General features: G+C 44.4%; 1 protein-coding gene across 1 annotated transcript in view; it reads left to right on the top strand.

Moving 5' to 3' along the window:
• Window positions 1-27,953, top strand: part of LOC139699881 (extracellular serine/threonine protein CG31145) — a 326,691-nt gene that overhangs the window by 122,639 nt on the left and 176,099 nt on the right. Inside the window, exon 3 of the mRNA XM_071598307.1 lies at window positions 17,487-17,565. Coding sequence (XP_071454408.1) covers window positions 17,487-17,565 — 79 coding nt within the window. The remainder of the gene's footprint in view (window positions 1-17,486; window positions 17,566-27,953) is intronic.

Genomic DNA, 27,953 nt, shown 5'->3' with positions numbered 1-27,953 from the left:
TGGCCACAGCAGCGATTTCATCCCTGAAATGCTGCACTTTGAGAAGAAAGGTCACCGCCTCGATCCTCTGGAGCAATTAGAAATCCTTCAGCACATGGATTACGGAGGAGATGTTTTGAGCAACGATTTTCTTTGCCCTTCACGTTCTCCGTTATTTCATTTCCCCTCACCCCTCGGCCAACTAACCTGACACCAAGCAAACCTCTTCAACAATGTAGTAACCCCTCCTCCCAGCCCGCTACTGAATCAGCTGACTAATTACCCAATCCGCTCTTCCCGCTCACATCACCCATTCCCCCACTCCTCTGCCGACTAGCCCGACGCCAAGCAAACCTTTCTTAACATTGTATTCATCCCTCCTCCCAGCCTTCTAATTTATCCATATTACCAATCCTCCTCCTCCACCTCCTGGCACAAACTTTTAGCCCCCCCCCTTCTTCCTGCCTCAACCAATCCTTGCTTCCCTCCCTCCCTCCTCTTCCCCTCCGACCAGAGATATATATATATATATATACTGCGTTTGACCTGTATTTTTACCCGAAGATGTTATACCATTACTCCCGCGTCCATCCATTCGGCTGGAGAGTGAGCATCCTCACCCCGGAAGTCTTGCTTACGATCCCTACACGTGTTTATCATTTGCAATCACTGTCTCGAATGGACACTCAATGAAGCGTGGGTCTAAATTCGCTCTCCTGAGCACCATCGTGGAACTCTCCTAATCCCACGATGAAATGAGTCGGTTGACGAAAGGGAGGCATCAGTTCGCGGGTGTGCTTGAGTAGATCGGTCGGATCCGTTCCCCCCGGAACGGATGCACGTATGGATCCAATTTGTGTTTACGCCGTTATAATAATTCTGTTGGCTCCTGTCTCCGTGGGAACGCCGGGAGAGAGATTTGCAAATTGGTGGGGATGACGCATGATCGAGTCCCCAGGAGACGCCGGGGGCGCAGTTGGATGGAAGTGCTCGCCCGCTGTTGCGCGTAGACGTGGCCGTGGAGCAGAACCGAGAGGCGGACGCCGTTGCTGCCGGGGCGATCATTAGCAGCCGACACTCCTATCACTCACCACCGAAGGAGCCTTGGGGTCGTACGTCTTTGATTAACTCGATGACCGGAGAACGAATACTCCCATGAGGATTTATTCCGAAGTATTTTTATTTAAATTAGCCCGAATAACATGCATTTTTTTCCAATTGGACATGTCGATGTTTCCGGATCTGAGATAAACCTTTAATGATATAGATATGCCTTCAATTGAATAACTTTTTCAATTCAAACCAGGGAAAAATCTCCATTCTACTAAAGGTTCTTTTCTGATTTATTTGATTTTTAGATACTGAAAAATATGAAAACCTCTTTTTTCCTGATAGTTAAGCTTTTAATTGCATGAATAATATGAGGCGCGGTTTGCAGTGTTTACACCCTACTCTTGTCCTTAAATATATGCTTAATACCACCGTTCACGTGCGTAATTTAATGAACTAGACTCACAGGCATCGTTTTGAAAGTTACTGCGGTGGTTGTAAAATCTCTAGCATATACGTTTCAGCAGTTCATTCCCATCCTAACCGCCTTCCTTCATTCCTTTCCAGTTTAGCAGTTTCTCAGTATAACCTTGATTCATTGTTTTTCTCTGCGTGTATTTATCTTACGAACAAGCGGTGCATCCTCCCGCTGATCTCCCGAAAGCATAGCTACATAACCGCCGAAAAATAACCAGCGGATCCGGAACTACTTGCTCTGGAAGTTTAGAGCGGAGAGAAGGGTTGGTGGGGGAAGCCACAAATGAATCTCGGGGAAGAGCTTATTCATGCATTTGCTTAGGAAATGGAATAGGGAGGAGGGGGGTGGAATGGGGAGAACTGCTGGGACCACGCTCCTTGTGGGATGGAATATTACGATGCTTCGTGCTGGAATACCTGAGGATCGCCAGAGGGATGTAAATACCCTTTTCATTCACTTCGTGTTTATTTTATTAAAATGAATTAATCATTTGTAAGGATAAGGTCAAAAATTAGAAATGCCACCGTTAACGATACCACCTACACTCCAGAAAGGTAATTTACAAAATAGTTCATCCGATTTCGCAATGTGATACCTGTCTCACAATTGTTAATAAATGAAGTGTTGTGAAACAAATCAATATTCATTACTCTTAAAAACTTCCTGTCGTTTTATGTGTTTGCATGCAAATGAATTTTTTATCATAAACACATAGATAAATACGCAATGCTTCTTACAAGTAAATAACCAGCTGTTTGCTTTGCATTTAAATTGCCAAGGCCATCTGCTAATACTGGGCGTCTTGGAGCCGAGACTCCATCCTCCACTCCACGAGAGAATGTATTCGAAGGTATGCGATTTTATTCAGTTTGTGGCGCCGAATGGATCGCAACATATTTTGTCTTGTAAAAAAGCGCATTGGCTGAGAAATACCCTGGTGAGCTGCATAATTAGCCTCGAGGAATCCCTCCAAAGGTACTGACATTCTATTCTTTTCCATAAGTCTTCCTCGTGGAACGTCTCCATTCATAGTAATCATAAAAGTCCACCAGGGTTCGTCCGATGCATTTGGCGTACTTCTGCCACGGTGCCCCATGTCGCATTTTTCTCTTTACGTGAACTGTTTACTCCCTCTTTGGGCCTTTCTTCTCCCGTCTCCATTTTGTCTTCCGTATCTCCCTCTGATGAATCTCCCTTCGATGGTCCCTTTTCTTTTCTGGCCTTTTCTCAAATGGTGCACGTCCTGGAATCATTATGTGAATAATAATGAACGTGAACCGAAATCCACTCGAACGCTTCGACGCTGGACTTCCTCTTCCACAATCGTCTCATATTCCAAGCATGGCGCGATCGCCGATTCATCCTCAATGTCCAGTCAGCTTGACCGATTCTACCCATTCCTTTTTCTGCTGCTTCCGAGGTCACCCTCGGATTGCATTTGCTTAACATATATCCCAAAGTTTTCCTTGGGCCCCCTCTTCATTTCGGGAGGTATTTCCGACTTGTTTAGCTTTCTAACTACACACATGGTATAACATCCAAGGCTATTATTACACCGGTGAATCTGGGGATTTCGTGTTAGCACATAACCATGAATTAGTGTAGGTTTTTCCCCATTCAAGATTCCATTGACATGCTGATCATTTGTTAATGTTCTCTTAAAAAATTATCTCCGTAATTAAATAAAACTAAGACTGAAATTTCCCTAGAAATCGTTACCAGGTTTTTTTTACTAACATCTATCTGTAAAGGATGCATTCCTGTTGTTTTTATTACCCAGGTGGGAAATCCTGAATGTATACGAGTGACAGAGACCCCTGTGCCTCCCCCTACCACTCTGCAGTTTCACGTGCAAAGGTCAACTGAACTATTGCGGCATGTTTATCCCCAATTTATGTTTTCATTCTTCACATCAGACGTGCAGATCGCCCAATGGATGCACGTGTGAAACGGCCTCGATCACTCCCGCGTGCATTCGCGACTGATGAACCGATTGGAAGCCAGAAGAAAGTGCTAAAAATGTATCGTGGTGCTTTTTGATAAAAAGGAGAAGAGTCGATCGCCTACGGAACTCGTATCCGATCGCACGGCACGCTGGGAGGAGTTCGACCGCGCGGAGGGCTTGCTCGCGCCGGGCGTTCCCCGGGTGGCCTTCTTGAAGGTGGTTCAAGCGCATACGAAGCGCACAGATGGGAAAACACAGCCATGAATTGAACAAATACTGCGCATCTATTTTTAAACAGTCCACATTGAACCGGGGATCCCTGTGGAATCCCTCCATTAACAGTTGTGCGTGATGGCGCGAAATGATGAATCGCCTTTCTCTTTACCTTTTTCGGAATAGGAACTGAAACTGATCTCACAAAGTCTTCCGGCCAGATTCCTTCCTCATAAATACTACGGTTCAGCCCATATAGCCTCTTCATATATTATATATATATAAATATATATATATATATATATATATATATATATATATATATATATATATAATAAACCATAAACACAGTAATCAACCCTAAGGTCGGATTAGTAGGTGATGGTAGAGTTCACCCAGTACTAAGCCCTATAAGGCGTGTGAATATTCACACATCATCAGTGTAGGAGGCCAGTTCCTTTCCCTGGGCCGGTTATGGTTTCCCAGGAAGATCTGGTACCCAAAAAATCACATAGCTGCAGGTGGCCAGAGTGCCTTTCCCGCGAATTTCTCTTCATATATATATATATATATATATATATATATATATATATATATATATATATATATATATATATATAAAGAGAGAGATACGTACGCATTGATTTATGGGCTTAAAATTTGACTTATGGTTACTGTGAATATTTGTGACGATAAATTACATTATCTGTGAAATCACGACCTGGTTGTATTAGGGTAATTGAAAAGTGAAGTTACAATTATGGAAGCAGCATTCACAGAAAATATTTCATAAGGCTCTTATTTCTCTTGCACAGACTTTTTTTCATTCGATGGACATAAGCAATTAACCGCATGAATAAAAAACATTTTATAATACTAAATCGAGTTTTTCACTGCATGTAAAAAAGCGTCCTAGCCCACAGCCGAACTTGTATTGGAGAATGGTTTGCGCAGGTGCCGGTAATTAGCATGCTATATATCATTGAAATATGTCGATAAATTGCAACAGAAGCGATGGCTCCTCGTTTTCTCGCTTTAGTTATCAATTGTGGAAAGCGGTCGCAATCTCAGTTCACCCAAGAACCCAGAGCCGTCCATTCGCCGCACGCGGGCACTCATTATCTCCGTAGTATCTCCGTGTGGGTGTCATAACCTCGTCCTGGGTGCTGCGATGACCCCGCCGCATCCGCCTCGAACCATTCGTCTGCCCTCCACGACCAAAAGGCACCGGGGAAGAGAGGAGGTAGTGAGTGCTTCGGATTTCGCCGCCGCCGCTGCATCTTGGGAAGATTATTACGCGGATGCCACTCGCTGCGATATACGGACCGCCTGCTCGCTGCAATTTTAAGGAGTTAACTCGTCCACCGCCAAGCCGGCCGCTGAATGTTTGCTCTTTTGTGTGTGTGGTCGTGTCTCATGAATATTTAGGCGCATCGGGGTCGATGGTGTGGGAATGGACCGTTTTAAGCGGTGGGAGATAGTATTTTGCGGCTCCTTAAGCCTTAAGCAACGGCCGTCTCCTGAATGATGTTTATCCTCACCTAAATTACTCGTACTGCCGGAACGCCCTAGTAATGCTCCCTGGATTAGAACAAATGAAATAATTACTTTACTAACTGAATGGAGAAGGTCAAAAAACGTTTTTGGCGAAGATGGAGAAGAATTACACTTTTCACATGGGGAAATGCAAAAATCCCGTCGTGATCCGATTTTTTTCGCCATCAAAAAAAATTCCGTGAACGAATGCGTCGACAAATCTCTCTTTGAGGTATAGATGGGCGGTTTCTCGGTAAACGAACCTTTAAGGGGTGTTTCGATTCGGTAAAAGAGTGCGCCAATCGCCGTTTTCCTGCGCAGCCGAGTGCCGATCCGGAACCGAAGGTTTCAAAACAATTAGCATTCGCCAGCTTATAAAAATTCTTGCTCGTCTCTGACCAGAATTTGCGAAAACTTACACTGCCCCCTTCATTCACGAGTGCAATGATACATTAATTTATTCAGAAGGGCGCCCATTGATATTTTCCGTAACTCTTTCTTATCCAGACATATTTCATAAAATATAACTTCGCCAAAAAATGTCCATTGAACTTGAATGAATGGACAAGAAAGGAATATGAATCACGACGCCATAGTGCCCGATGTCCGTCGGACATCGGGCGGCCCAAGTCTCCGCTCGGGACATCGCTTGAAAATTGCATGTTTGCTTAATGCCATCGAATGGAATTAGCCAATCATATCCAATAATCGTGTAAACACTGACTGAGATATGCACACATTGGTCGTGCCCCAGCTAAATTGATTGCCGTCACCGTGATGCATGTTTATTTACGCTAACGTTGAGTGCCTTCACTGATTAGTGCGAATCGCTTGCTTTCTATTTTTAATATATACGAACGCCTTGGAGACAATATGGGAATTGGCGTTCGCTTATCACTCGCGGTGAGATTACTCAGTAGCAGTTATGCTATTCTTAGTCATATTCGAGTTTTAACGAAGGCGTGAACTATTGGCTGTGAATATGTACGAAGGTAAGGCGAAACGTTCTCGGGCTGACAATGAAAGACTGCAATTTTCAGTTAAAACATTGAAGGATCTCAGGTTTACCCGGCTTATGGTATTCAAGAAGTTCTCTCGGGTTTCCCACCGGGTCAGGTTGCAGTACACCGACGATTCGAAGGCTGACTCTGCCATCGTCTTCAGGGTGAAGTTCAGAGCATACTTACTTTACTTTTAAAGGTTTTATTTCCGTAAAGAATCAGAATTACAAGAGTAAATATAAAATATACAGTGAAAACATAACATGCATATTTACTCTTGCAATTCTGATTCTTTACGGAAATAAAACCTTTAAAAGTAAAGTAAGTATGCTCTGAACTTCACCCTGAAGACGATGGCAGAGTCAGCCATCGAAACGTCGGTGTACTGCAACCTGACCCGGTGGGAAACCCGAGAGAACTTCTTGAATACCATAAGCCGGGAAAACAAAAAGGCCTGGTATTTATACACTCCGCCAAGGCTCAGGTGTGCCCTGATTGGTCGGAAGCGTTAGTGTGCTCCGCTACGGCCAATCGGGTGCGTTCCCGTGCATTCTTTATTTTCTTTAGCACTGGCTTCCAATTGTTACTGATTTGGAAGCCGTTGTCTCTGTTGAAAGTATTGGTGTCTAGTCGGATTTCAACGGTTTCTTTCACCACGCGATCCCAATAGCCGTTGGCGTGGCATAGCCTCTTCGTGCCGGGAAAGTTAATTCTGTGGTCGTTATTGAGGCAATGTTCGGCGACCGCAGATTTCGCTGGGTATATTAATCTGATGCACCTCTCTTGTTCCTTTATTAAATTGAATTATTAAATTGAAATGCATATTAGCGGATGACTCCGTTCAAAATTACTGTTGCGGCATCTCCCGCAGTTTGTTTGAATTCGTCGAAGGTATAAACAGCCTAAGTGTTTAAATTTGGCTTTAACCTCGTGGACTTTGGCGCATCGCGCACGACCTCGAATGCCTGTGACATTGTATGTACGGCATTTCGTCACAGCATCTTATTCCTTTAAAGCCCACAAAATTTCAGAGCTTAAGAAGACACCTCGATAGCTTAACCGGCTAAATCACTCGGCCGGACATCGAGGGATCCGGGTCAAGGCGACATTCTAATGATTTTTACACTCTGAAAATCTTATAGTCTTCATTTGACGTAAAGCGCTTCCTAGAAACAGATTTCTTCAAGTTTGGGAATAGATTGAAGTCCGAGGGTGCTAAATCAGGAGAAAAGGGGGGATGGCCGAGCAAATCGTACCCCAAATCCCGTAGTTTTCCCATCGCCAACGCACCTTAGTGAGCTGGTGTTTTGTCCTGGTGAAAGATGATTTTTTTCTTCGTCAAGCCAGGCCACCTCTTGCGAATTTTGGCATCCTGCGGGTCGAGAAGGTTGGAGTAATATTTCCCTGTCATTATTCTCCCTTGTTCAAGGTAATCAATCAAGAGGATCCCTTTCGCATACCAAAACACACTGGTCATGACATCTCCGGGAGATGCGATTGACTTTCTTCCTCTTTCTTTGGCGCCTTATAAGGAGTATCGAATGCCCAAGTGGGCCAGAAGAATGAAGAGCCCTTCATTCTTCTCGGGCCACTTCATTCTTGGTCCGAGTTCATTCCCCCCACCCCTCCAAAATCACAATCGCGAAAAACGGAATGCGCAGGCCGCCGAGCACCCACGCCCTCCCCTTCCCGCGCTCCATCCGACTCTGGGACGCGGACTTTGAAACTCCTCTCTCCACGTGTTTCCAGTGAAGGAAAGGTCCCTCTTTCGTTGCCGAAACCCATAGTGCGGTCCGGGCAGAGGGTCGGCGTTGACTGTGAAGGTGTGAGGGCAGCGGACGACGCACCACGTGCTCCCAGCGGTCGCCCCAATCGCCAGACACGTCCACATTGCTTCCACGGAAATATGTTACATCCGTCTTATTCTGACTCCGCTCCCCCCTCCCCATTTCGTCTTTCTCTTTTGTGTTTCCCTTAACGCGTCCCGTTCCATCACTTCCCCGCTCCCCTCCACTTGTCTTCTCAATCCTTCGCACTCTCCGCCGGATTCGAAGTGACGTGCTCCAATCCCCTCTGATCTCCGCCTCGAACCAAGTCGCCCTCCCTTCGTCTTCCCTCGCAACCCCTGGAATCCAATGGACAGTCGATGAACCGCGGCCGCCCTGTTCGGCTCATCCCCTCGCGGGGCAGGGAGCCCCTTGTGACGGGGCCGCCCCCCTCCCTCCATCGCTGCTTATCCTTCGAGTTCTAAGGCGCCCATCTGGGTTCTAAGGCTCCCAAGGGGTGTCAAGGTGTTTGGGCGGGTCGCCGCGATTCGAAGACGTGGCGCGGCCTTCGAGGGAAGAGAGGAATTGGAAAATTCAAGGTTCCCGAGATATTTGCGAGGAGGAGGCATTGATGAAGCGAGTCGGTGGAGAGAAGGATAAAATTGCGCGATGAATTAATGTTGTGTTAATTCATTTGCTAGTTAAAGAACTGGATTAAGTTCAAGAATAGCCCGTTGGATCTGGTAAATCTTGAAGTAAGGGGTAAATACAGAGGAAAATTGAGCAAGCCATGGAGTAGTGGAGACTTAGTGGGAATAGTGCGCTTGGACCCCGAATATGAATGGGGTAGCATTCATCGCACCTCGCCGCCCCAAATATTTACTTGTGTATTTCATTTATTTATATATACCCTGCAAGCCACCTCCAGGGTATGAGGCAGGGAGTGAATACACACCAGAATTATTTTAGCTGAACATGACCCTACCGCGGTTGAACAACGTTATTATGATCCCCTGTGGTTCGTGGAAAAAAATGGCATCTTCGATTTATCTGATGTACACCAAATCTCTGTATTTTTATTGACATGATCTCTCGTACCGTAGTGCGATGGAGGTAATGATACACTTGCAGCATCACTGCTAAAGAGACGCCCTTCCAATTTATGCTTCCAAGAGCTTCGATCAGTAGTTTAACCTTCGCTCCGTGAGTGATTCCCTTTTTCCTCTAATATTTTGGATACGCTACAAAGTCATTAAAATGTTTTAAAAATCTAGCTCCTCTACGCTGCACGCGATCCAACTCGGCAATTAATCCAACTTCGTCCCAAATACTTGCAGCATATTCTAAATGAGGCCTAACCAACGACAGATGATATTTCTCTTTGACTATTTCATCACATTGATCAAGTACTCTTCAGATAAATCGTAATGTTTAGTTAGCTTGTCTACATACTCCCCCTAGTATGTGTTTAACCCTGGAGAGATCGTGAGTGAGGGTAACGCATAAGTATTTAATCGAGTCTACTCATTCCATTTCGAACATCCCGATGCAGTAGACTTTCGGGAGGGAATTGTTCTTTTTCCAAAATTGTATGACTACACACTTTTTTAAGTTTAATTATAATAGCCAAGTGTCGCACCAACGTTGTATAGCATTAAGGTCATTTGGCAAAGCTGCTCTGTCCACAGGATCACGTATATCATGGTAAACCACATGGTTACCGGCAGATAAACGTATCTTACTAGTGACTACGGAGCTAATGTCAATGTAAAGAAAAGACTCGTCAAAACTATGATATGGTGCTTGAATTTGTACGGTGCGGAAACATAGTCGTTGAAGCATCATGATAGGCGTAGATTGGAGGTTTTTGAAATTTGGCTGTGGAGAAGGATGGAGAAGGTGAAGAGGACAGAAAACGAACAAGGGAGTGCTTGGTAGGGTGAGAGGGGAGAAGAAGGGATTGTTGGGAGTAATCCGAAGAAGTCAGGAAAGGTGGTTGAAGGGCCGGGATTGACCGGGAATGGGATGTTGAAGACTGTAATTGAGGGGAGGAAAACGGTTAGGGGTTAGGAAAACGAGGAAGTAGTAGGCAATAGGATAGGTATGTTGAAAGGAATGAAGTGAGGAAGGAAATATGTGATGGAAGTTGATATATTTTCAGATCGTGTGATGTTCAAATAAGTTTAAGAGAGAGGAAGACTAAATATGGAGTGTCAATTCGGGTGGGCGGAGAAAAAATCAGAGAAAGTAGGTGGGGGGAGGTAATATTGAAAGGCGGTAAATATTTGCACGCCCTGATGGAAGGGAGAGCGTTGCTAGGAGCAGTGGGCTGGAGAGCTGGACAGCATTAGGGCCGGCGAAAGATAACAGTTGGATAGGGAACGTTTAACACCTGAATTTAATATCCTTGAAAACCCTTGAAATGAAACACGAAATTAAAGTACCGCATATAAAACCCTTCACGTTTCCTGAAATCCTTATATCTATTAAAATTGCCAAAGAAACTGATAGCTGTGGGTGGGGGTGAATAATATACGCATTCTCCCGAGCCCCCGAGAGCAGTGTCGATGGCAAGTGAGGACCAAAGGAGAAAGAGGGGCGGGGGACGGCGTGTGGCCCCGGGGGGCCCTAATATGGAGTACTTATAGACCCTTTGACTCCCTAGCGCCAACTCACTCACACGCTTAACCTCCGCCGACACACAGGAGCGAACCTTTTATGAGAAAAGTGGGCCGAGGCGAAAGTCTCTTGGCTCGTTCAACATATATAACCCTATATCCCTACCCTCTCTTTTGACATTCCTGCCCGAGGAAATGAGGAAGGAGTCCTGTCAGGGGCGGCGGCGGAAGACGACCCTCAATGTATCCACTGCGCACGCCCCTGGAGAGACCCCGGGCGCCCTTCGTCTTTCTCTTCTGTGTCGCCGTCTCTAAATCATCTTTATTTCATTTCATTCCACACATGCCACTTCCGCACCGAAATATCTTCACGTTCTACATCACATATCAAATCTTCCTTCACCGATTGTACAATGGCATCATTGCACATGCTCACCTATTAAGAAACTCGGTCAAGCTTCAAACACCAGCTGGGCGAGTGTTGCAGAGCAGATAATATTAAAACCTTCTTAAAATTTTCGGAACCCGAACCGATTTAATCCCACTCGTTTCCAACAGGCAAGAGTGCTTGGGTTTTTGACTATTACATAAAACTAATGACCATATTTGGGAATATTCCGTCCTTATCTCGGAACAGGGATTTCTTCCATCTCTAAAATGTCCACTTAAGTGCACCTCCTTCCAATTCCCGGAACCATTGGACACACGCCTCGGGAAGAAGTCAGCTCGCCCTGAACAAAAGAAGCAAACAAGAGAGAGAGAGAGATAGGGGGAGGGAAAGGGGAAGACATTTAATAACGCGCCAAGTCAATAAATACTACATCGCCACCTACTCTCATTTTTGCAAGTCCTTTTATCTCTCCGAGGGAAGGAGGGAAGAGGAGCAAATGCAGTGCATATTATGATACCTCAACGTGTCTGTGGTTTTACGGGGGTGTAAATATGTATATGTGCACCATATATACTTGAATTGTACACACACACACACACACACATATATATATATATATATATATATATATATATATATATATATATATATATATACATACACAGGTGTGTATATATATATATATGTGTGTGTGTGTGGGATATATATATATATACATACACAGGTGTGTATATATATATATATATATGTGTGTGTGTGTGTGGGATATATATATATATGTGGGTATATACATATATATATATACATATATATATATATATATATATATATATATATATATCCCCGGACTACAACCTTAACGTGGTGGAAGGGCTTGTGCGTTCCGATGACCCCTAGAGCTGTGCTGGCGGGAGTAATAATAATTGCTCCTGGTAGGGTCACCCATGCCAGATAGGTCGAAGGTTAGGAGCCTGACGAAAGGTAGTCCACGCAGCGTTTGTTCCTCGGTGAGGCGGCTGCAATGGCGTCTGACCCCAGTGGGGCGGCCAGTAAGTGATGATGTCACGTTAAAATCACTATTGAGGAAGGCAACGGGAAACCCCCTCAATTTTTTATTCCCAAAATTTAAATGATGGACAATACAGAGATTTTGAATCCTGGCAACTACGGTGCTCGGCCCAATCGGCCGGTTGTCGTGCCCGGCAGCGGAGGAGGCAAGGCTTCCGAGGTCGTCATCCCACGAAACCCTTGCAAGGGAAAACCAGCAGCATAGGACAGAAGACGCAGGAAAAGAAGACCATCTTAGTTAGAATAGGAACGTGGAATGTTATGACAATGATGAGGACAGGGAAATTGGAGAATGTTAAGCGAGAGATGGAAAGGGGAAATAAAGATATTTTAGGTCTATGCGAGGTGAGATGGAAAGATAGCGGGGATTACTGGAGTGATAAGTATAAAATAATATACAGCGGAGGGGACGAGGGGTTGCCATAGTATTAAATGAAAGAGGTAGGAAGAAGCGCAGTCAACATAGAGCAGGTAACGGGTAGATTATTACTAGTAGAGATAAAAGCATAACCGACGAACTTGGTTATCATTCAGGTACACATGCCACCGAGCAACCATAAGGAAGAAAACGTCGATAGAATATACGATCAATTAGAGGACATTAGCGCGTGGGTTCCCGCAGGGAAATATTTGATAGTGATGGGGGATTGGAAAGCGACTGTAGGCGAAGGAAGAGATGGTGATGAGGTGGGGGACAACGATTTAGGCACGAGGAATGACCGATGGGAGAAAGCAGTTGAATTCTGCAGAAGAAAGGGGCTAGTTATAACCAACACTTGGTTTAGACAGCACAAAAGACGTAGGTATGCATGGAAAATGCAAGATGACCTAGAACAGTATCAGCTTGATTATGTTCTGGTTATACACAGGTTTAGGATCAGTGTAATAAATTCTCACAGCTTCCCGGGAGCGGATGCGGATTCTGACCACAATTTAGTTGTTATAAAATGTAGCGTTCGTTTCAAAAAGAAAAGACAAAGACGGCGGGTTGCAAAATGGAATGAATGTAGAAGCATTAAATGGTTTGAAAAGGAAAGAGTACCAACAGGCTGTAGAAGAAATCATGGAGGATGGTAAAGTACTATTGAAGAAAAATGGGAACGTTTCAAGAAAGGGTTATCGAAACCCCGCAAAAGACAGCATTGGAACCGTTAACACTAAAAGTATTAGGATACCAAGGATCACGGTTGAGATAATTACAAAGATGGATAAGCGAAAATGGAAGAACGTTACGAAGAACAAACAATAAATTGAGGCGGGCAACAAATAAAGCAAAAGAAGCATGGTGGAAGACTCAGTGCGAGGATATGAAAAGTTTGCAGAGGAAGGGTGAAATTAGTGCGCTGTACAGCAAAGTTAAATCGTTATCGGGAAGTAAGAAATGAAGAGCTATGCTAACAGTTAGAGATAAGGCGGGTAAGAAAATAGTCCACGAAGGAAAGATCGAAAAGAGATGGAAGGAATATAAGGAAGAACTGCATAGTAAAGAACTTAGACCAATAAAGTTAGACATAGAAAAGGAACAAGACGCAGAGGAAGATAGCTTAGGTCCAGGCATACTCGACGATGAGATAGGAAGGGCATTAAGGGAAATGAAACTAAATAAGGCCGTGGGGGTGGATAACATTCCCGCGGAACTTTTGAAATGTTTAGGATACTTTGGGAGGAAGAGGCTATATGGGCTGATTCGTAGTATTTACGAGGAAGGAATCTGGCTGGAAGACTTTGTGAGATCCGTTTTAGTTCCTATTCCGAAAAAGGTAGAGGTCACATCATATGAGGATTACAGGACGTTAAGTTTGATATCCCACGCAGCTAAAGTTGTTCTCAGGATCATAAACAAAAGGATAGAGAGTAGGGCAAATGACTACTTAGGGAATGATCAGTTAGGGTTTAGGAAGGATAGAGGTGCGCGTGATGCCATTGCAGTAATGAGATTATCAATCGAGAGGAATATAGAATACAACCGGAGGTATTTGCCTGTTTCGTAGATTTCGAAAAAGCTTTTGATAGAATAGATAGAATGGAATAGATTGGAGCGAAAGGAGGCTAATCCGCAACATGTACATGTCTCAGACTGCTCAGGTGCGGTTGGGAAACGTAGGTGAAAGGTGGGTGGAGATGAATGGAGAGGGTGAAATGGACAGAGAAGAAAACAAATGAGGAAGTACTTGGTATGGTGGGCGAAGAGAGGGGTTTGTTGGGAGAAATCCTATGGAGGCATGAAAAGTGGATGAAGGGGGTATTGATCGGCAGCGGGATGTTGAAGACTGTAATTGAGGGGAGAATGTTAGGCAAACGAGGAAAGGGAAGGAACAGGATAGGGATGTTGGACGGGAGGAAGGGAGGCAGAAAGTACTCAGAGATGAAGAGGGAAAATATATATATATATATATATATATATATATATATATATATATATATATATGTATATATGTATATACGTATACATGTGTGTGTATATATATAACAAACTTTGACAGCAAAAAACAATATGAGAACACATAAAAAGATCACTCACACGTTATTTGTTGATCATTTCGACGAAATTCAACTCCTTCTTCATCGGAAGCAATAGAAGTAATGACTCTGAGTTATTACTTCTATTGCTTTCAATGAAGACGGAGTTGAGTTATATATTTATATATATATATATATATATATGCATCCACATGTGTGTATACATATCATATTATACATATATACGTCAAATCCACAGAAATTAGATGTGCGGGGCATGTGAGAGCGTAATAGACTCGGTAATTTGAGGGAGGATGAAAATCCCTCGCTTTCCGCGATGCATTTGTTCTCGTCGTGTAATTGAGATAGGAGGGTGTGTGAGAAGAGTATATATGAACTCGTTCTCGAGGAAAAACGAGAATGAGAAAAAAACCTTGCCAAGGAATAAAAGGCGGATCTGGGGATGCGAAATGAAATACACTTTCGGGGGAGGCGACGGGGGGGAGGGCGGGAGGGAGGGATGGAGGGAAACCAAGCACCCTGGTGGCAATAAATACGCGAGTGTGCCTGATCTCTCTCTCTCTCATCCATGGAGCTCCGTCCCCCTTCCTTCCCCCCCCTACCCTTCCTCTCCTCCCATCCCCGCGCATAATGAAACCTTGGGGGCAACGGGGGCTGCAGTCTAACCCCCCCCCTTCCCGCTTTCGGAGAAAGATTCATGAAAAGAAGGGCGGAGGAGGAGAATTCCTTGGTCCCAATCCTCCAGGGGGGAAAGGTCCCCCCCGCGACCCCCTCTTGCTTATTTCCTCTCAAGTGCTCGGAAACGACGCTGCAAACACCCTCGCCGATCCCCCGATTGGGATTCGAGGATTGGATTGTCCCGGGGGAGTGCGAGGGCCCGGGGGCGTCGGGGCCTCCTATGAAGGTGAAGGACCCCGGCGCGGACCGTGGGGCCCTCTCCTCGGGGGCTTGCAGAGTTAGTTGCATTCATTTTGCGCTGGATGGCTACTCTCGGATGGGTCCGGGTGTCACAATTATTAATGCTGGGTGACTGAGAAAAGAGATAAAGCGGCATTCCACGCAACAGCTGATTGAACAGCACCGCCTGGTGCAGGGGTCCCTGAATGGATGACATCCTGCGATCGTCTTTTTCTTTCACCCTCTTCAACTGGCATTGGCGCCGAAAATATGGATGCGCCCTCGTCCTCTCGCGGCTCTATACGACCTCGTCTGTCTCCTCGTGAATTGGCAAACCAAGCAACAGGGCAGACCATTAAGGGAGGTGACCGAGAGAGCTTAGGTCATTTGCGCCATTAGGGATGAATGGGAAATGAAGGGAGGAGAGAAACCCGGCGTCGGCATTAGCCTGCTCTTAACAACAGACGCCAAGGGGTCCACAGTTTAACGTCCCATCCGACGGGCGTCGTAATCACTCAAAGTGCTCTCCAAAAAGCACCTCAAGTAGGGATCGAGATACCTCTGAAAAATATTTGTCCTCTCCAGGATATGAACCCTGGAAGTAACAAATATTCAAATCCTGGAGACAACAAATATTTTTCAGCGGCATCTCAGATAAATGATTATCTTAGATAGATGATAATCGATATCTTATATTATGATGTTATGATAAACTTAGTAGCGTATCCAAAATATTAGAGGAGAATGGGAATCACTCACCGAGCGAAGGTTAGGAAGGGTAAATCACAGATTAAATCTCTTCCATTATTTGGAAGGACGTCTCTCTGGTAGTGATGTTGAAAATGTATCATAACCCCATCTAACTACGTTAGCAGAGATTATGCTAATAAAATTAGAGATCATAATAACATTGCTCGACCACGGTAGGGTCATTTTCGGGTAAAATTATTCTGGTGTGTATTCACCCCCTGCCACACACCCTGGCGGTGGCTTGCAGAGCATGTGTAAATAAATATAATAAAAGAAAATATTTGTACTCAATATTCCTCTCCTCAATTTTCTCCTCCTTGTGAAAGCTTCTTCGACCAACGCAAGTTTTCTTTTAATGTTAATACGACCTCTATCATGTACGTCCTGAATATTTCTAAGATAGGTTAACTGTTTCACCTGTTCAAATTTATGAGCACCAGTTTTGATTTGGAAAAGAAAATACTTTTTTCTTCCACATGCATTTTGTTACCACGACCTGGGTTTTGGCTTTCAAAGTCATCATCATTTGATGATGTCTTTGTTATTCGAAGTCTAGGCCGTGGATAAGAAAATCTATTTGGAAGAACAAAGTATTTTCTTATCCGATATGAATCTCTTCCATAAAGCGACGCTTCAAAAGATTCTATTCACCAATTATAATATTCAACTTAGCTTTTCTCTTTCTTGAAAAATCCATCACTTTCGCTGTTTACATATATTTGTAGTTCTTTTGCTTACACATCCATATAATCGATTTGTAAATGAAATATCAAGGCACATGATACTATAGAGATTAGGTCGCCTAAGGAAAATAGTCTTAAAATAGCCTGAACCTGCCATCGGGGTTCCTCTCGAAGTACTAAGCAAGGTTATTTCTCCGCAACTAATAGTCGAGGAATAACAGACTGCGCCTTAAAATATCAATGGCTTGAGGAAAATGAATCCTCGTAGAAAGCAGTTAAAATGTGAAAATGATTACGCTGGATCAACGATCCTGTATTGTTTAAATCAAATAATTAATGAATGGGATGAGTAAATCATTAGAAGATCTCTCTGGAAGTAATGTGTAGAGATTTCAATCCTTGCACCGTCCACACTTGCCGTTATTCCTGTCTTACATGTCGATTTTTATTTTTGGCTGATTTGGCAACTAATAGATTATAAAAGGGACCTTTTTATATAACAAATTGGTTGATAATATTGAATCACCCCAATTGCAAATGCAATAGTTTAAAGTATTGTGCTCTCTTTACCATAATTCCCTCAATTTTTGTTTACTCATCCTTTGCTTATTTCTCCCTCTCTCTCTGCAGTTCAGAAGGACGGAGGCACGCAGATCAAGTTGTCCATCGAGTTGGAGAACGGAGAGCAGGCCCTCTGCAAGCCGATGAGGTGAGTGAGTGGCCGCTTTCTTCCTGCTGTTTCCCCATCGGAGAGTGAGTGCGCCGTCTCCCCACCCCGCCCCCTTCACCCTTCCCTGGGGGGGGGGCATCCCATCGCCACCCATTGGAGGGCTCCTCCTGAGGGCGGAGGCGTGATGCCCTTTTCTCCGTGCTTTCAAAAAGGTCATCCGCTGCTGTCTTTTCTTGAAAACAAAGGAAAAAACAACCTCTTGTCGCTTGTTATTCATAGAAAAGCTTTATCTTTTGCTAGGTAGGCCTTGATATTTAAATAATCTATATATGTATATATAATTTCGTCGAAGTAACACGGAAGTGTTGAATAACAAGCTTTGACAGCAACAAACAATATAAGAACACATAAAAAGATCACTCACTCGTTATTTCTTTATCATTTCGACGGATAGGCCTCCGACTGAAAGATTTCCACCTTCGTGGACGACTACCTCCAACCTTTAGTTCACTCCCTGCCCTCCCTTGTAAAAGATACCTACCACTTCCTCAGATTGCTCCACTCAACTTCCCTCCCTCCTGACACCCAAATTACTATGGCTACAATCGATGTCACCTCCTTATACAGATCCATTCCTCACCAAGAAGGCCTTTCTTCCCTACGCCGCTTCCTCTCCAAACGCCCTGCCCCTCACATCCCCAGAACCGAATTTCTCATTGATCTTTCTAATTTCATTCTCACCCGCAACTCCTTTTCTATCAAGAATATGTATTACCCCCAAATAAAGGGCTGTGCCATGGGAAGCAGATTCAGCCCTTCATATGCAAACCTCCACCTCGGTGTCCTGGAAGAGAATTTCCTTTCCAATTATCCTCTGCAACCCCTCCTGTGGCTCCGATACATTGATGACATCTTTCTACTCTGGCCACATAGCATAGATTCCCTCAATTCCTTCATCTCCCAACTCAATGATTCCTCATCTCTGTCTTTCACCTCGACCATTTCATCCTCACAGATCACCTTCCTCGATGTCAATATTTCCCTCAGCAATAAAATTCCTGACCTCTGTCCACACTAAACCTACTAATAAGAAGCAATATCTTCATCACAGCAGTTGCCACCCCTCCCATACCAAGCGCTCCCTCCCTTACTCCCTCTCTATTCGCGGCCACCGTATTCACAACCATCCCGATTCCCTCAACATATACCTCAACAACCTTCACCACGCCCTCCTCCAACGAGGATACCCAGATTCCCTCTTCCATAAAAAAATACTCAAACATTCCTACACCCCCAAACCTGCCGCAACCACAGACTCCCAGCCTCTCTCAATCTGTACTACCTACTTCCCAGGCATTCAGTATCTCAAATTCATCCTCAAAGACCTGTTCCCCATCCTCAAAAATCACAACACTTCCTCCAACCTCCTTCCCAAATACCCCTCTGTCACCTTCAAACAGCCCGCCAACCTAGCAGATATCTTCAAATCCACCAAGCCGCTCGCAAAATCCCGTCACACCCCCAGAGCCATACCTACTCCTTCTCATCGAGGGAGATGTCAAACTTGCCCTATTTTCACCACTCCACCCCACTCCATACCACCTTTTAACTCTCTCCCGCCCTTCCCCCACTCCTCCTACACTTCCAAGAATGTTGTTTATTTTCTGGCCTGTAAACTCTGCCCGGCCTTTTACATGTGCCAATGTTCCACACCCCTGACCCTTAGGATTAACAACCATCGCGCCTCGTCCACTTCCTCCTCCCCGTCCGCGGGTCTCCCCATCCTTAAACGCGCTTCCCAACATAAAACCCCCTTCAACGAGTGCTACAAGGCTTCCGTCCTAGCGTCCCTTCCCACATCCGATAACCGTATAAAATTAAAAACACTTGAAATGGCATTAATTTGGCTCTGTTTGGCCTATTAGCATCCCGGTCTCAATGTCGTTCACTAATGAGAATGGTCTGAATTATCACTTTGTGGACGCAATGCATATCGGAGAGGTGAATACTTTGTTCTTCCGCATGAGTTTTGGTGTGCGTGACCTTTGTTTCGACTTGCAGGGTCTTGACACGACTTTGTAAGTTGAAACCTGGGTCTCGGATCATGCAACAGTTGTGGTGAGCAGATTGTTTTCTTTTCCGATTTTGTGTCTATTCCACTTCCTCCCTCTCACTCCTTCCCCATATCCGCTCCCCTCTAGTCTCTCCTCTCCCTTTTCTCTCCCCCAACCATTCCTTTCACCCATCCTCCACCTCCCGTTCTCCCCTTACCCTGCCCCCCTTCCCTTTCTCTCGCACCCCTCACCTCTCCTATTCTAGCAGTCATTACTTCTATATCTTCCGATGAAGACAGAGTTGAATTTCGTCGAAATTACCAAGATATAACGTGTGATTGATCTTTTTATGTGTTCTTATATTGTTTGTTGCTGTCAGAGCTTGTTTTATATAAACCATAAACACAGTAATCAACCAGAAGGTCGGTTTGGTAGGTGATGGTAGTATCACCCAGTACAAATCCCGACGGCGTGTGAAATTCACACATTAGGGTGGGGGGCCAGTTCCTTTCGTTGTGCCGGTAATGGTTTCCCAGGAAGACTTGGTACCCGAAAAATCACATAGCTTGTGTGGACTGCAGGTGCCCAGAGTGCCTGACCCGGCAATCGAACTTGTTTTACATATATATATATATATATATATATATATATATATATTTTTATATTGAATGGTCATGTATATTAAATACCCAAGATGGTAGTGGATACCTTGGAATGCGAACTTAATACCTTATTTCGTTTGATTTTCAAATCGTTCCCAGAGGCGTTCATTTTTCTTTGACTTAATGGGAACTAGACTGATCCGTTGCTGGGTACCACGGAGTCGAATATTTAAAACTATATTAACAATGATCATGCGGAATTTTAAGGCAAAACAACTCATGAAATTCCTGAATAAAAGTGTAAATTAATAAAACGGCCTTCACAAAAGTACGAGTATGTATTTACCTCGAAAAGGAATAACGCTGGTGCATCCTGAAGGAGGGAGTTTATTGCTTGGATGGCAAATATCCTTCCATGGTAAAATTACATGACTGCATTTGCTTGGTGATTCCGATATATGTATCCTTGACTTTTCCGTGTCTTTTGCTGAGGCGCCACTTGTACTCAGGGCATTGGGTCGCTGGTCGTAGTGTGTTCTCCACAGAAGGTGGGCCTGCAGAGCCTCTGCAGCAGCAGCGCAACCAGTTTACAGACTCTTCCAGGCAGAATTTATTGTCCTTGATGATTCTTCCCCTTATGCTTTTTCGTTGGTTTCTAGGCATTGGAGGATATCACGAAGATCCTTCCGGAATTGTCGGAGGGTCAGTTCTGTTACATTTGCAACTTCCAAGTATTTCTATAGCCATGGCGCACAATTTTGTGAAGTTTGAGATCGCACGCTGTTTGGCGGGCTGGGTAAGCGGAGTAGTGTTGGGGCAAATATTGTATCATGATGATTCGTCCACCAAACCATCTCCTAATTCTATAGGATGCGCAGGGGCGGTACGGTGGCTAACTTACGGGCTTACCCCCGAGAGGATCCGGGTTCGAATACTGGAGACGACAAATATTTTTCAGTGATATCCCGATCCCTATTTGAGGTGTTTCTTGGAGAGCACTTTCAGTGAGTACGCCGTCCGCCGGATGGGACGTTAGGCTGAATGTGACCCCTTGGCGCCTTTCTACAAGAGTAGGCTAATACCGATGTTGGGTTTTTCTCCGCCCTTCATTCATCCCTAAGGAAGCAAATGACCTTAGCTCTCTCGGTCGCCTCCCCTACTTCCACTCTTCCTCCTCCGTCCTGATTGGTTCTTCTCCCGCCTCTCATTCCCGGGCATGACAAATGCACGCCTGTAAATAGTACGCCTCCAGCATCCCCGTATTTCCCTGGGAACCGTTTTGCATTACTTTCCACCATTTTCGCAATTGATTCCTTCGCTGGCCTTCATCCAACGAAATGGCCTTTTCCCATCGCCAAATGGGAGTGTTTTCTTTCACCGAGGCAACCTACTTAGTCTTATTTGGGAGGAGCATCTTTTTCGATTATTTGTTGCAAAAGCAACCAGTCCGCCGGAATCGCCGTGGCATCACGCACGCCCGCCGCGAGATGAGGCCCTCGGTCGCCCCTTCGCCGGTTGCCGCGACACGCGCTGCTGCTTCCATTTGAACCGCCCGGCCCCTTTTCACCCCCCGTGCCGCGCTCTCCCGATTGTGCTGCCGTCAGCCCGGCGTGTCAAGGGGAGGCGGGGGTTGAAGCTGACGGATTTCTGCCCCCCCCGTAAAGTTTCTCCGAAGCACCACCTCCTCCTCCTCCCCCGAGCCTCCAGGGCGCCCTCCTTCAACGGGGGGCTTAAGGATGGGAGGGCGACGGAGACGAAGAAATGGAAGACTTAGTTGCTTTAAATAAGGGAAGAGGTCCCTAGGGGGGGTGATTGCGGGGGAGGGGTTGGCGCTGCTAAGCAACTGATCACCGAGCACACTTCCCCCGCCCCCACCCACCGCCGCCTCTAATCAATTCGTTTAAAACTTTCTGCTCCCAGCACGCGCGCCTTCCTTCCGCTCCCTCATATCCAGGGGGCGGGGGGGGGGGGGGGGGGGCGCAGCACACAAAGGGGAATGGGAGAAGCGGCGCCCCGCCCCGTGTGATTCCAGCAATTATTGCTAATCGATGGGATGGATTATTTAGCGATTTGCATGCCATTAAAAGTCGATGCGAGATGAGAGGGGCTTGTTTCCCCAGCCCCTTTGTCAGGAGGGGCCGGGGGGGGGGAAGGGAGCGGATCTCGCGCCCTCCCTCCCCTCTAAGTTCGCCCAAGTCCGCCGGGGGGAAGCGTCTTTGGGTGCAGTTGGGGTGGGGTGTGTTGGTATCCTCCAGGAAATCCCTAATAAGAACCTCCTGGAATGTACTTGGCCAGTAGTTCGCTCTCTGCTCATCCAAAGTTTTTTTTAAGTTAATGCGAAAGACTATTTATTGGTGCGGCTTACACCATTGCCTAAAAAGTGTGTGTGTGTGTGTGTATATATATATATATATATATATATATATATATATATATATATATATATATATATATATATATATATACATATATATATATTTATAAACGCAGATGTAGATTTTTAAATCATAGAGACACAAAGAAAGGACACTCACAGTATGTTGTTCTGACGTTTCAACGGTTCGGCCTTCGTCTTCAGAATGTCGTCTTCGTCGTCTTCAGAAGACGACGGCCGAACCGTTGAAACGTCAAAACAACATATTGTGAATGTCCTTTATTAGTGTCTCTATGGTTTAAAAATCTACATCTGTGTTTTTATATTTTGTGCGTCGCCGAAGAGCCTTCCATTTCGAAGATATATATATATACATATATATGTATATATATATATATATATATATATATATATATATATACATTACTTCAATATCTTCCGATGAAGATGGAGCATAATTCCGTCGAAATTATCTTTTTATGTGTTTCTATATTGTTTGTTGCTGTCCCATTTATTATTCAACACTTCCGTGTGACGTCGACGAAATATATATATATATATATATATATATATATATATATATATATATATATATATATATATATATATATATATATATATATATATATATATATATATACACACATTTAATATAATTTTTAGTGAAATCGAAACCTTTACTTACTTTTCTTTACTCGCTTTGATTCTATCTGTGAAACGAATTATTTAAATCATGAAAGAATTGTTTTCCCAAATTATCGCCTCGCAGTAATGCAATTCGTATAATCGGATATTTTCGAGACATAATATCTGTGCGGCGGATGCTCTACACAATAAATCGGACAAATGGAAAAGTACGCATAAAAAAACCAAGGATGAGCACACTCTCTCATTACGTTGGGGGCGGTTTGTTTCCTATCATGCATTTGCAAACTTTTCAATGAGGAGATAAGTAGATAGTCGGCTCTAATTTGGTGCGAGATTAAGACTAGGGAGTCGCTTCTACCACCCAGACGTATATTGCAAGCCGCTGTGAGAAAGTGAGGCTGGAAGCACCAGCAAGTAATCGGGTCAAATGATGCAGTGCCTCCCCTGGCTTGCGACTACACGTGGAGTGTCGCTTTCGCATCGCTCTCATAACGATTTTCCTCGAAAGGGGCAATCCGCCTGAAGGGATCGGCATCCGATTGGCGGGATGAACCACTCACTTTGAGAGTCTCAAGGATACACACTAATCTTTGAAATCACCTGCGTCCATCCAAGTTTCTTCTTCCGTCTGGCTTTCAACTCCGGTTCAGCATCCCCTGAGATCTTGCACAATCCTACTCAAATCTGGACGCATTTTAGAGAGGCCTTTTCAAGGATCAGTTCTCCGTTGGACCAAGGCCGCATACCATTACGTTAATAAAACCTGAGCTCTGAATAAAACTGAATTTCTCCCACGTTTTGCATGTCTTTTGGGCTCATTCGTGTTTGTGGGTCGTATCGGCAAGAATTTGAAAGCCTGCTTCAGAACAACTTAAGATATGTACATAGGACGTTCATCTTGCTATTCTTAACGCAAATAAGTTAATTCCTGAGTATTTCATATCATTTTACATTTATATTCAATGCTTGAGTATTTTAAGTGGGTTGGGAATATAATAGCGAAAGACAAGAGCTGAGAATATTCGTTCAGAAAATGAAACAGGCAATGTGCACTATTGAATTGGGAGAATTGAATCTTCATGTTTTACGTTTTCATTTGGAGTTTAAATTTAAATGTTTTCGGCGTTTCGCCCAATCATTGAATTCACCACATCAGAGCAGCATGGCCAATTTCTTTCTTTGAATTATGGTATGCAGGCATGAATTGCTATGTTATACGTAAATCCGCTTCGCGAGATTTTCTTAAACGCTCTCTTGCTAATTCGATTACTCCAATAAATGCCAAAATATCACGTTAAGTCGGCTCACTCAAGAGGTGAATTGTTCTATATACCATGACACGTGAATATTTCGGTACATTTAGTACCAACCACTGGTCGAGATTAAAGTTTGAGAGATTGAATTGATACTTCAATAAAGCGTTAAAAATTAAACTAGGCGGTGATAATTATAATTACATCGAATGGTGAAAGAGATCAAGAAAAGTATTCCTTGAATTACTCTGGAAGGTATGGATGTGCGTACAAATGAGGATGGACAGCATAAATAAGTGACATGTCCTGGAGGGGCATCAGATCACGATGATTGATATCTTAATTTCAGCAAAGGTCTCGAGGAGATGGAGTCAGCCAAGGTAAATTGACTTTGCAAAATGAAAATAATTCTCAGGCTAAAAAAGTAAACGTGACAAAAGTATAGTTTTAATTTGGAGGAGCAACTTAATTGCTTACTTAAAACCTGAAATTTAGGGGAAACTTCCAATTTAGGGGCTAATAAATGATGACAATATATTTGTAAGTCCGTTCTTTACGTTGGGCTGAAGAAATTGCATTTATTATTCCTATTTGAATCACTGTAAACAAATTAATCATCCAGCGTCTGGTGCACGTAACCACACGATTGAAAAATATTTTCCCACTTATCCCTTTTCCACACTTTCTGTGAATGTGTCCTGCGGTTCAAGTTGGCTCCCTCGCCCTTAACCATCGCGTAATCTCTTTCAAAACTCCCTTCCAAGAACCCCTTCCCTCCTCCTCCCCCTCTTACCCCCCGGAATCCCCCTTCGGTCCAAGGTCTCCTATTTCTTCCACACCTCATTACCATCACTTTCTCCCCCACCATTTTTAGCCCCTCACTTTGCATCACCCCATTCCCAAGCATTCCCTCCTTATCTTAAGTCTCGCCTTAATTACAGACGCACTAACTACCCCACCCCTCCCGCCCCATATCCCTCTAAAACCTCACCCCCTCCCTCTCAACAATTCTCTCTCTCTCTCTCTCTCACTCCTGACGAGCCCGTATATTCTGGAAATGCCGACCCCTCCCCCTTTCGTCACCCTCGCGAAAAAGCTCCCCACCCTTAAGGATGCTGAAACATGCCAATATTTCCGTTTTAAAAACACCACATAACTTTGACCGCCGTATTATCATTATGCATGCCTCATCCCACCACTCCGAACATTGCGCGGTAATTAGCGCCGCGTCATCGAGGAAATATTTCCACAATCACGCACGTGGCGTCGCATTTGAAGCGGCGGACATTTTCGAGCGACGCGACCTTGGGTGTGAATCTTTCCAAGCATCTTGCCGTTCTTGTATGTCTTGGTCTGAGCGCCACGATATTAACCGAACCACTTGCCTCGGCGTTTACTTTGATTTCACCAGCGCCACAACAGATGTCGCACGTCCGCATTTCATGACTCCTTCGTGACTTTTTTTGGACGAATGATCGAAATAAGCCAGCAATTAATTTAATTTCCCTCAGTATGTTGACATTTAAATTTAAAAAGATCTGTCGAACAGCATTTATAAAAAGTATTAATATTTTCAATCTGATGCCAATAATCGAGGATATTTCAACCAGCCTAATTCTTAAGTGATAAAAAAAATCATAAACACAGTAATCAACCCGAAGGTCGGTTTGACAGGTGATGGTAGAGTTCACCCAGTACCAAGCCCTATGCGGCGTGTGAGACCCTGATGAGTGAAATTCACACATCAGGGTTGGGGGGGCAGGGCAGGGTTTCCCTGTGCGGGTTATGGTTTCCCAGGAAGATCTTTAAAATCACATAGCTTGGTCGGAGCTGCAGGGGCCTCAAGTGCCTTGCCCGAGAATCGAACACGGAACCCACCGGTCAGTAGTCCAACGCTCTACCCCCTGGACTACCGCGTCCCACTCTTAAGTGATATGATAGTTGATTTATTCGGATCCCATATTATTTTTATTTCCAAAAATCGAATGAATATGAAATTAAGAGACCGAAGCGAGTCGACTCCACTCATCATCTCACTCTTCTCTCCATCAACGAACTCCGCTCAACGTTGTGGTCAGGAGTGGACCCCGAGCACTGGTTGCCCACCACTGGGGTTGAGTTCTTAATTTGCCGTAGAAATCCTTCAATTCCACCGTCATCAGTTTCTGACCAGGTTCTCAATTATTAATCCGCCTTTTCACGAAAACAGTTGGTATGAAAGGGCTTTCATAATTTCGCTTCTTACTCACCCATTACATACAGTCCACCCCATCTCTCCCTTATCTCTATCTCCTTTGCCCCCTACCTCTTTCAAAAATGGGCTCGCTCATTGGTCACGTACTTCCATCCAATTTCACGCTCCCGGCGCGCCTTTCTAATAGAATATTTCAAAAAAGACACAGACGATGGAAATCATCCCCATTCTGAAATTTACATCATTAAAAGTTTTCGAGTTTTTATGTGTGTTGATCGAACCGCCGACTCCCGCAACCCTCCTTAGCACTCCCTCTCCCTTCCTTTCTTTCTTTCCCCTTCCTTATATATATATTATATATATATATATATATATATATAGTATATATATATATACATATCTTTCGGCTGCGCAGGGGAAATGTGGGAGGGGGAATATATTGCGGTGATTGTCGGGACGGGTGCGCGGATACACGCACACACGCGCCGTGACCGAGCGAAGAGAAACGGCGGGGCATCAAAGAAACTGCCTCTCGCGGTCAAAAGGAATCATTCACTCAAGTGTTCAGCGAACGGCATTATTATTATTTTTGAAAGGGCAATCATCCCGCATCCACTTGGCTCTTCTTGAGTATATATTTTCTTTTCTATGTGTTAATATTTTTGAAGGAATAATTTACCAAATTAAGGAAAGGGAAGGAATAAAAGAATAGTACCCTCTATGGATCGATCCCCTGGAAACGTAAATGGAATCTTTTGATGCATTTATGAATAGAATTCAAGAGTTTAATGTCTCCTCTTCTCCTGTAGACGCCGCCCTGTCCATAGGCGATGGCGATGATCAGCCTGTCTGAGTGGGAGGGCATCTTGAGGGGAGGGAAATTCCGAATGGTCCATATAGTATATTATGTGAGAGAGGCTGAAAAATAATTGCGGGTGGTTTCCATGGAGACGTGGCTCAGTTCCCTTCGTGGAAACTCTCGAGGAGGGAATCCCGCCCGCTAGAAAAAGGAAAATCTTGGAAGAACCGCCCCATCCCTCCCTCCACTTGACCCTAATTCTTTATTCGTTTGCCTATTACTCTCTTTTTTCCTTTTGACCTCCCGGTGCACGTTTTCTCCCCCTCGGCGCCAGCCAGCGCCAGTCCCACACCCTTTTCCACCACCGCACGTCTTTTTGAAGCCCTCAACTTCTTAATTTTATGAATTCGAATGCAGTGTTGCGATAGGAAATCCACGGAAGGGTCTCGCCGAAGCTCATTATAAGTTTTTAGAATACGGCCGAGAGGATTTATATCCAGGCT

This window comes from Hetaerina americana, unplaced genomic scaffold (genome assembly GCF_022747635.1).
Source record: "Hetaerina americana unplaced genomic scaffold, ioHetAmer1.1.p SCAF_97, whole genome shotgun sequence".
Lineage (NCBI taxonomy): Eukaryota > Metazoa > Arthropoda > Insecta > Odonata > Calopterygidae > Hetaerina > Hetaerina americana.
The sequence above is the reverse complement of the archived record's forward strand: the minus strand, read 5'-3'. Positions and strand labels throughout refer to the sequence as shown.